Raw genomic sequence first — 11,359 nt, 5'->3', positions numbered from 1 at the left:
ACACGTTTCCCTCACTTATTAGTGGTGTCCAAAGAGTTTTGTCCAGCATAAACAAAAAGATGAAATCAAGAGTGTGTGTCTTTGTTGGCATGTCTCACTTGTTTTGTTTCTTTTTCCCCCAAGAAAAGTCAATGACCTATTGTTGCTGTTCTTTGTCCCTCATTAAGCGTAAAAGCGGTGGTGTGATACTTGGATCGATGCAGCACTTTACTTTGTCTGTGCGCAACACTTTTAAATGTCAGCCGCCATTCTGTCCTTTCTCACTGAAAAAGCTTTACAGTTGTTGCCAGCACTTTGAACAAACAGCAATTCAGCACACGTTAATGGTACCACGCATGCACTCAGCGGAGACATGTTTTTGTTTTGTTTTTCCACAAGTTTAAAGAGTTATCGGGTGTCTTAATAACATCTGCGACATGCGCCCGTCAAAGCCTTAAGAATAATTGACATTTTTACTACAAGTTTTTTTTTTTTTGCTTGTGTAACTAGGTACCGTATATGGGGCAAATCTGCACTATATCTTAAAGAATGATTCAATTTACACTACATTTAAAAAAAAAAAAAAAAAAAAAAGTACAATGTATTTTTAAATACATTTCTCAAAACTACTGAACGGGATTTTTTTTTTTTTTTTTTTAAGTTTAAACTGCTGTGACATGCACAGCGTGAATATTTCATTTTGTAATTCTTTCACATACCACTAGATGGCGCCTTCACACCATACAACACTGTGAATCACAACGCTAGCGGAAGCAGAGCAAGACCGTGAAAAACAAACAAACACGAAGTTCATGAAAGCATTTTTGTGGGTACAACTTTACAGAGTAATCAAATAAATGTTAATCAGAAGCTAATTTTAACTCACTTAAGTTGAGTGGTAATAGAGATTCCATAGATGCACTTCATCATCAAGCCACTTGGCAAGTCATGTAGTGGTGTAGCCAAACACAAAGAAGGACAATTTAAGAAAAACACTATTAATGTGTTTAAATTCACACTTGATGGGTAACATGTCTCCTTTTGAATGCAATGACTGAGATGAGGGAAAAATAGTGAAAAAAAAAAAAAAAAAAAGTGAACAACGAGCCAACACCTTTGGAAAACTTGGGGCTAATGGAGTGCGTAACTTCAGCACAAGAAGACGTATGTGTCAAACTGTCAACATAAAATTAAAAAAAAAAAGGGTAATGTGACACATTTAACATAAATAAAGATAAGTCAGAGTTTCAGTGAAGGTGGTTAAGATACAACAAGTTTTGTCAACTTGTGTTTTCCAGGTCCAATGTGGAGGTCTTTAGACACACTGAAACAAAAAATGAATATGCACAAAGTCAAGGTCATTTTTTTCTTTGTTTGGAGAAGACAATTCAAGGACCAAATGTGCTTCTCAATCTGCATGAGCGTTTTTATTTTTCTTAGCCCAACTAGTGATGACAAATGGAGCTTCATGAACCACTTGTAATATTTTTTAACTCCTCTAGATGGCGCTCTTGATCCAATGGAAATGCAATCAATTTTGATTTTTCTTTAAACCAAGAGCACCATCAAGAGAAGTAAAAAATAAAATATTGCAGTTCAAGTGGTTCATGAAGCTTCATTTTCCCAACACTACCAAACAATGATTGTTTGGGAAATAGTTTTTTTTTGTTTTGTTTTTTTGCAAGAAGTTCAAATGTCCAATGAATGATGTCGTAGCATCATCACTGGAACTTAACACATGCAATCAGACAGCTGCGAGGTCGTTTCCTTGTCATTCACGACCACTATTTATACGGTAGCTCAAGTGCTGCTATGATCTGCGGTGTTGCATTTGCATCTTACCATGAGTTGCGCGACTTCGCCGTCCACCATTTTGACTTTCACCTTCTTCTTTTCTGCAACAACAACAACTGGAAGTCATTCACCTTCTTTTAAGTGGGCATGAAAGACATTTCCAGTTGGAGAATGGGGAAAAAAGTAGACTGACAAACTTCATTACTTTTTTCATCGGGTTTACTTCCTGGTTTAGAATTGGACAGCAACTAGTTGGATGATGGTTAATAAATTAGCCCTGGAACAAATTGTATTTTAAACGTTGAAATAAATTCTTACTCTTTGTCTTGACAGATGAGTCGCTGCTAACAGAAGTTTCGTGACTTTGGGCAGCGTCTTCCTCCTCTTCGCTCTTCTTCTTCACCTCAAGTGAGCCGTGAGCATTCCCGCCGTTTTCCGTTCCCTCAGCTGCCTCCTCATTGGCTGCTCTCTTCTTCTTCTTTTTCTTCTTCTTGCTCACGGCCTCCAAAAGGTCAGCAGCATCTTCAACCTTTTCCTCACTGGTCTTCTTCTTGTCTTTCTTGGCGGTGCTGGTAGGAGACTGGTTTTCTTCCTGCATCATCATCATCTTCTTCTTCTTCTTCTTTGGTGTGCCCTCGTCCAAGATGGCGTCATCCGCTTCTCGTTTGGAGGGTTTAAGTGGCGGAGTTTGGTCTTCCTCGCTCACGTCCGGCTGCTGTTGCTTTAGCAACCTGGCTTGCTTCTCGTGGTTGAGCATCTTTCGTCGACGTCGCTTCTGGCTTGAAGAAAGCTTGGTGGCGGCACCACCTTCAGGACAGAAGAGGAAACAGCAACATTTAAGACTTAGGGCTCCAAACCACATTGTGGGTGCAAGGTAGTTTTGAAGTTGCCCGCATCACATCATCCGGGGAGATGTTGAAGTTTATCTGCTGATGTCATGCACAACTTGTTCTCAAAAATATGGACCTTGCCCCATCTTTGCTTGTGAATGACTCAGCAATTCTGGGAAGCTCCTTTTACACCCAATCATGGCAACCACCTTTTTCAAGAATTAATTCATATTTTCGAACAATATTTTGTTTTTCCAAGAACAGCGGTAGTGGTCAAACAACCGTATTCTTCCAGGATTAAAGCAATATTTTTCCAAGCATTAAAGAGATACTTCACTTATTTAGCCCATTATAGCAATAAAAAGTGAATATTTTTTCTATAATTAATTTGATACTTTCATTATTTTTCACGTACAATTAATACCTTTAAAAATACATTTTGCAACTTGACTGAAAATGACATCACAAGGGCTCAGGTAACCAATCACAGCTCACCTGTTTTCTAGGTTTGGCCATGTGACATTCACAAGCTGAGCTGTGATTGGTTACCTGAGCCCTTGTGATGTCATTTTCGGTCGACAGCAAAAATGTAATAATTGTACATGAAAAATAATGAAAATATAAAATTTATTATAGGCAAAATATTAATGTTTGACTGCCAAAAATGGCTAAATAAGTAAAGTATCCCTTTAAGTGTTTGTTTTTTTTCTAAACAATAAGATCATATTTTTCCCAAAATATTATAATCCTTATTTCAAAGAACTGAGTCATAATTTTTCATGGCTGAAGTCAGGTTTTTGCAAGAGTATGGGTGATTGGTCCACAATTTTTCCCTGAGAATTATAAGATTCCAAAACAAACAAACTAATTTTCTTTTCAATGTGGCCCAGATATTCCGAAAATAACAATAAGCAGCTTTCCATTTTTGTACCTTGAGCCTCCAGCTTCTTTTGCGGCTCTTCATCGCCTCCTGCTGCTCTTTCATCACACTGCACCTCCTCTTTTCCCAGACCTTCTTCCTCCTCCTCCTCCATCTTCCTCCTCTTCTTTCTCTTCTTTTTCTCCGCCGGTGCAGCCACGTCTTCCTCCACTTCCTGCTGCTCCTTTTCTTTTTCCTCCTTCTTCCTCTTTTTGCTTTTCTTCGTGTTTTCTGGCGGATCGTCTCGTTCCGTCTTCTGATCCTCCTCAGGATTCGTCTTCATCTCCTTCTTCTTCTTTTTCTTCTTCTTGGGCCTCGCCGCTTCTTCGGCAAGACTAACTTCCGTTTTGCCTACGTCAATGTTGAGGGTGATGGCGACATCCATGTGGTCTTGGTCCTCTTCCGCCATTTTGTCTAAAACAGGACACATTTGGTTTGAAATGGTAGAATATTGTACAAAAATGTCATCACGTGCCAACAACAAAATTGATTTTAACCGTCATCAGGAGACTCCAGCGCCCCCATCTGGTTGTCCTCTTGCGCCGACTGCACTGTGACATCACTGACCTCCATCTTTTCAACATACGCCCCCAAGACATCACCACACCATCACTATTGTTTTTTTTTTTTTTTTTTCTCCACATCTGAAGGAATGTTTGTTACCTTGGTGATCTCATCTTCATCCAGCTCATTCGTGATGTCAGCATCTAAACACGATGCCCAGGTGAACGAATAAATGATTGGATTTTTTTTCTATTAAAAAAAAATTAACACGAGAATAAAGACGTATTTTGCAAAGAATAATGGCAGACATTCTAAAAAAAACAAAAAACAAAAAACAAAAAAACAAAACAAACATTTTTTTCCCCGCTCAAAATAATTACATGTATTAATTTATAAAGTTGAGCTTTTTTTTCAAGAATGTAGTTTTTTTTTTTGGGGGGGGGGGGGGGGGGGGGGGGTTAGTGCTTAGTAGGGCCATTTTTTTCAACAGTAAAGTCAGTCAAGGCATAATATGGAAACAATTAAGTGTTATTTTTTCAAGGGGAAAGGAAGGAACAATAAGTCAGGTTTGTTCCAAGAAAAGTCGCAATATTGAATGAATTAAGTCGTTTCTTTTTAGAATAGTGGCTTCTTTAGAGGAAAAAAAAAAAAAACAGGTATAATATTGCAACAGTAATGTCTCATTTCTAGAGGACATGGAGGAATAATTGGTTGGATTTGTTAAAGAAATAAGTCATGATGAATTAAATAAATTGAAAAATCAAGAATAAAATTGTATTTTTTAAGAAATAAAGCCTTGTTTTTTATGTTTTTTTTTAAGAAAAAGCATCATATTGCAACAAGAAAATTGAAAAAATGTAAAAGTTGAAGTGAAGGAACTAGTCAAACAATTCTTAAAGGGATATTTCACTTATTTAGGCAATTATAGCAATAAAAAGTTTTTGTCTATAATTAATTTGATACTTTCATTATTTTTCACGTACAATTAGGAGGCGGGACGTCATTGGTGCAAAACATTTCTTGGTGATCTTTCAAGCCAATTCTACTTTCTTGCACCTGTGTGTCACAAGCTGATCTGTGATTGGTTACCTGAGCCCTTGTGATGTAATTTTCAGTCGACAGCAAGTTGCAAAATATGTTTTTAAAGGTACTAATTGATTGTACATGAAAAATAATGGAAATATCACATTTATTATAGGCAAAATAATGTTTGACTGCCAAAAATGGCTAAATAAGTAAAGTATCCCTTTAAGAGGATAAAATCATACTTTTTGGGAATGCAGTATTTTTTTTTTAATGGCGAAAAATTTATGAAAAACCCCCCAGTGATTTTTCAAGAAAAAAAGCTAGAGTATTATGTGACATTTTTTTTAAAATCAAAATTAAAGTTGTATTTTCTCAAGAATAAAATTTCTTTCAAAACTTAAGTCATGAAGGGAAGTGAAGGAATAAATGGTTGTATATTATTACTGAACAAAGCTGTAATCTTATAAGAATAAAGTCTTATTTCCTGGGGAAAAGAATCAAATGGCATAATATTCCAAGCATATAGTCGCATGGACTCATTTGAAAGAAGCTGTTTTCAAATGAGACATTTTCACAGCCACTTGCAAGTCTTGGCACCAAAGTGCCAAAGAGGACAATCTGTGAATGTGTGTTTGAGTGAATGTGTTGCTTCGTTGCCGGGCCGTGATTGGCCGCTCATACCTGCAGGAGGCGGGACGTCATTGGTGCAAAACACTTCTTGGTGATCTTCCAAGCCAATTCGACTTTCTTGCACCTGTGTGTCGCCCTCGTCGTCTGAGCATTCATTGGTTGCTTCCATCGGTAAGGGCGTGGCCTCTGTTTGATTGCCACTTGACTCCAACGAGGCGTCCACGTCAACTTCTGGCTGCTGGAGCAAGAGTACGACAACGACCAGTTAACACAAACTGCTCCTTGACAGCTTTCTGCTTTCATTTCACTTTTGTGTGTTGCACAAAAGCCGGAAAAAGAGGCAGCAAGTTGCAGCCAAGTCAACAACATGACATCAGAATGATGCTGATTGCAATCATCTGTACAGACTCAAAGCAGATCATCTGCAGTGGAAACGGGCGAGGCAGACGTGTGTGAAAGTGTCGTGTTGTCGTTGACAGAGACAAGCACATACACACGCAGACACACAAGCGCCATTATTCCGGCCAGTGGAGCGCAGCTATGCGTGTGCAACCAAACGGAACGTCAAACTTTCGGGCTCGCCCGCTTCCGCCCGATGAGGCCACAGTTATTTGAGCATTTGTGGACAGTCAGCTTTCGCTTTTGGACAGAGGAACTCATCAAGTTCTGATAACACATAACAGGTGACACGATGCGGGTTCACCGTGCAGTTTTATTTTTGCAATTTCTAATGGGCTAATCTGGGCTAAATCCAGTTTTTCAGGTAGTGGTGCAATGGATAGCAGCAAGTTATGTACCTTCAGAAATTATACGATACATCCATATTTGGATATTTTATGTATGTGACGGAATAAGTCACAATTTTTACAAACATTGACATCAGCAACTTTATCAATATGTGATCCAGTTGTATCAGTAACATTCACCACATCTCAATAACAATAAGTTGTGGAGATTACTTTATTTATAAAGCACTTTAAGACAACCATCACTCCATATAAAGTTCTGTACATGGAATAAAATTGGAGTAAGTCACAATTTTCATGAATTGTGACCTCAGACCGAACAAAATCAATATTTGATTCAATTCTATTGATAATGTATTTTAAGCTTAAATTAAACAACAAAATACATTCATAAATTGCAATCTTATAAAACCTAGAAAATAAGTCACAACTGGTAATGTATTGTACGATTCTACAATAAAATATTTTTTTTCTATTTTTTCATACTCTTGTTAACATATATGTGGGACGAAATGTTAACCTAATAGTAACATGGTTGCATTTTTTAGTCACTGGTGTAGTAATTTCACAACAATTCATAAAATTGTTTTAAAATGAAAAACGAGTGTAACATTGATTTGTGTTGGTCATTTTTCTGTCATTACATGGCATAATGGCGTTTGTAAGAGATACATTTGTGAAAAGGCTGATAAATCTGTAATATAGGGAAATGGAAAAATGTATGTATGTAATAAGAATAATGAATTAAAAAATGCTGAAAAAAAATCCATGTTCGATTGCATTATATATATATATATATATATATATATATATATATATATATATATATATATATATATCATTACACATTCAAAGGCCAATTCATTAGGCACATATCGCCATGAAATCCAATTCACTCTTACCAATATGTTATTATGCTTGTAGAGGTCTGCATCATACTTCTATCAATAAACTAGTCATATTTCTGATTACTTTATTTACCTCTTGTTGTGTTTTTTCTTCCTTTTCAGGTTGAGGCGAGTGGCATCCATTGTGGTCGTGTCCATTGGTGTGATCCACACCTTCTGTCTTAGAGGCTAAATCAAAAGTAAACCTTTAAAAATAAAACACAAACAAGACCATACCAAAAAAATTAACAAGCAAAGTTACCAGGCGGAGCTTCAGCATCCATGTTGCTGTCTCTTGGGGATTCAACTTTGCTGGGCACATCTGAATTGTCGGCTGGCTCGCCTGGTTGCATGGCATGCTGGGTACACGAGCACAGCCTATACACACACACACACACAACATATTAATGTAACATGTTTTCAGCAACATAGTAAGTACAAGACTATAACTTATGGTGTATTTTATGGCACTAGACATTTTGTTTGCAAGATTCAATTTCATATTTTGCTTACTTCAGCCATCCGTTGTAGATGTCTTGTAAGTTCAAGCTCATGTTCGGCCTCTCCACCTGCACCAAAAATAAATAAATAAATAAATAAATAAATAAATAAATAAATACATACATACATACATACATACATAATTGACGTGTCTTACTAAATTGTCAAGTTGAATAATGTCTATATGCAGAAAAGCAGAGCGAAAGTGGAGAAAAACTAAACTCCAAGTTCATTTTGACCTGTACAGACAATGTCTTTGTCATTTTAACCAAGCGTTAGTAATAGCTAGACAACAACACTTTTCTGAAATTATTAGTAGGAACCTCAACAATACACGCACTCTATTTGCCGTGGTTGACAAACTTACAAATCCCCCAAATCAAACAGCGCCAGAACTCCTCTCAACAGATAAATGCAATGAATTTGCCTGCTACTTTAGTGAAAAAGTACAAGCCATCAGGTCAAACATTGTTACAAACCAGCAAAATAACAAAACGATGCTGCACTTAAAATCACCTAGGAATAATTTAATTACCATGACAGAATTTGACTCAGTGGATCAAAATACTGTAGTAGACTTGGTTCAGCAATTGAAACCTTCCACGAGCTGTCTTGACACAATTCCATCTGGCTTTTTCAAAACCATTGTGAAATCTGTTCAGATCGATTTACAACAAATAATTAATTGCTCACTTCAATCAGGTGAGCTTCCTAAATGTCTGAAAGTAGTCGCCGTCAAGCCCATTCTAAAAAAGAGAACACTGGATGTCTCCCTGCTAGCAAATTATAGACCAATCGCAAACCTTCCCTTCGTAACTAAAATAGTTGAAAAAGTGGTTTTTAATCAACTCAGCAATTTCTTGAGCTTAAACGGACTTTTGGATAAATTCCAGTCAGGTTTCCGACCTCATCACAGTACAGAAACAGCTCTGATTAAAGTACTGAATGATATAAGATTGAGCACTGATGCAGGGAAGGTATCAGTGCTCGTCTTGTTGGACCTCAGTGCAGCATTTGACACGATTGATCATAATATACTGTTGGACAGGCTGGAAACTTGGGTGGGGTTAAATGGAACAGTCCTTAAATGGTTCAGGTCCTATTTGGAGGAAAGGAGTTACTTTGTGACCATTGGAAATTTTGAATCTGATCGAAAGGCGTCAGTCCTTGGACCCCTGTTGTTCAGTCTGTATATGTTACCTTTGGGTCAAATGCTTCAGAACGCCGATGTTGACTATCATAGTTATGCAGATGACACACAACTGTATTTATCTATGTCCCCAAATGACAGCAGTTCTATTAACGTATTGTGTCATTCTCTAGAGCAAGTTAACAACTGGATGAACCAAAATTTCCTTCAGCTGAACGAAAACAAAACGGAGCTCATTGTTTTCGGCAATAAAGAAAGGAGGATTGCTGTTAAAAAACAGCTTGAGTCACTGTCTTTAGAAACTAAAGACCAAGTTCGAAATCTTGGGGTACTAATAGACTCAGACCTGACCTTCAGCAATCATATTAAATTCATCACTAAAACAGCCTTTTACCAGCTGAAAAACATATCCAGACTGAAGGACTGCATGCTTCAAGCAGAGCAAGAGAAGCTTATCCATGCTTTTATCTCCAGCAGACTAGATTACTGTAACGGTCTTCTGACTGGACTCTCTCAAAAGAACATGAGACAATTGCAGCTCATTCAGAACGCTGCAGCTCGAGTTCTGACCAAAACAAAAAGATCAGAACATATTACTCCAGTACTTAAGGATTTACACTGGCTCCCTGTCAGCTGTAGAATCGATTTTAAAGTTCTGCTACTGGTCTATAAATCACTAAATGGTTTGGTTCCTGAATATATCCAAGAAATGCTGATTGAGTACAAGCCCAGCAGGGCTCTGAGATCTACAGACTTGGGCCAACTAGTGGAACCCAGAGTTCGAAGCAAACATGGTGAAGCTGCATTTAGCTATTATGCTGCACACAGATGGAATAGGCTGCCAACAGAAGTGAAGTCAGCCCCGAGTGTAAATGCTTTTAAATCCAGGTTAAAAACTTTGCTTTTTTCTTATACCTTTGATTAGGGACTTTTAAACAGCTTTAATCAAGTGTTTTTTTTTATTATTTTAAACTTCCTTATGTTAAATGTTTTATTGTATGTTCTTTTTAGAAAATTTTGTAACCTTTCATTTATTTTTCTTCCTCTGAATGTTAACTATTGTTTCTTGATGCTTATGTGTTGTCTTTCCTTGTGTAAAGCACATTGAGTTGCCTTGTGTATGAAATGTGCTATACAAATAAACTTGCCTTGCCTTGCCTATATAAATCATATGCATGAAACTCTTACTCTCATCGTGTCATATTTTAAAAATGTCAGTAAACATTATCTGTTTAAAAACTGTTTTTCTATATATCACTTTTTTCAACATCTTACTATGTCTGTACAGTAATGTAAAATGTCTTGCTGTACACATGGGTAAAAATGAACATATATGCTTTATGCAAAACGAGCATGCTTACATAATCATTTAAAATAGATAAAACATGCCATGTTAAAAATGTCTTTCTATTAACAATGCCACATCAAAAAAGTCGTACAATACACCTTGCCACGTTATAAACTATATTACTATACATTAAGTCGTAAAGAAAGGTCTTGCTGTACACATGGGTTAAAAAGACGGCAATACATATTAAGTGATGCTTTTTCAAAACGAGTGATTTTCATAATGATACATTAAGTAGATATTTCAAGCTTAGCGACGTTAGCAGTAGCTGTCACTCAGAGGTTCTGTGGGGGGTATAATTGGCACACACCTCCTCCAACTGTACTTTTCATGTTCTAATCTAAAGCCGGCATAAGCCCTCTTTTAAATTCTAAATTTCTCATTTATTTCTACTTTTCTGTCCTTCTTCTTCGTCGCCTGTCTGCCATTAAATAAAATGAGAGCAGATGGGATGCACGCAAAACGGATATTGAAAAAAGGCCAAATATGTTTCTCCATTTTTTTTTTTGCGAGTTGTTACCTGGTTAACATGTTCCTCCAACACTTGAGCGGCGGCCAGCAAACCTTTCATCCTCAAATGTTGTACGATGAGGAAGAGCAGCGACGAGTCTTCCTGGCACGACATGACGAACAGGGAATCAAAATGAAATGTTCCAAGAGGAGAAGGCCCGGCTGGCTGGTTCACTGGCTCGCTTGACATTTGAACACGCTTCATTTCGCTTCACGATATGCATCATGGAAGTTGTAGTCTTTCTTTGGCAAATGACCCAAAACCCGGAAGTAATGTTCGGCTAGCTAGATCATCCAAGGTTGTTCTGTGGATTACATTTTTGTATTATTTATTGTTGCAACGACAATAATTACGATGTAGTTTAAAGATTACCCTTAGTTAATTTTGTGTGAATGCAGTTATGGTGTGTTATATAATCATAACGTTTGTTTGTTTGTTTGTTTGTTTGTTTGTTTGTTTGTTTGTTTGTTTGTTTGTTTGTTTGTTTTTAGTTTATTATATATTTCAATGAACATACACTCGTAGAAGATGCAA

The 11,359-nt window shown here is 37.1% G+C and overlaps 1 protein-coding gene across 2 annotated transcripts; it reads right to left on the bottom strand.

The window, feature by feature from the left end:
• Window positions 1-788: 788 nt before the first annotated feature.
• Window positions 789-11,048, bottom strand: LOC144021078 (uncharacterized). Of its 2 annotated transcripts, none has more exons than XM_077525090.1 (11): window positions 10,835-11,048; window positions 7,829-7,884; window positions 7,578-7,693; window positions 7,410-7,504; window positions 5,734-5,920; window positions 4,186-4,229; window positions 4,020-4,095; window positions 3,535-3,936; window positions 2,092-2,580; window positions 1,822-1,874; window positions 789-1,303 (listed from the first exon to the last, which is right to left on the bottom strand). In XM_077525090.1, the coding sequence occupies exons 1-11, from the start codon at window positions 11,027-11,029 to the stop codon at window positions 1,295-1,297; spliced, it is 1,722 nt and encodes a 573-aa protein (XP_077381216.1). In that variant the 5' UTR covers window positions 11,030-11,048; the 3' UTR covers window positions 789-1,294. The 2 variants fall into 2 exon arrangements, with proteins under 2 accessions (XP_077381216.1, XP_077381225.1); XM_077525099.1 differs by having other exon boundaries at window positions 5,734-5,917.
• Window positions 11,049-11,359: the final 311 nt, after the last annotated feature.

The sequence above is a fragment of the Festucalex cinctus genome, chromosome 1 (assembly GCF_051991245.1).
Source record: "Festucalex cinctus isolate MCC-2025b chromosome 1, RoL_Fcin_1.0, whole genome shotgun sequence".
Classification (NCBI taxonomy): domain Eukaryota; kingdom Metazoa; phylum Chordata; class Actinopteri; order Syngnathiformes; family Syngnathidae; genus Festucalex; species Festucalex cinctus.
Note: the sequence above shows the minus strand (reverse complement) of the source record. Positions and strands in the feature narration are given on the sequence as shown.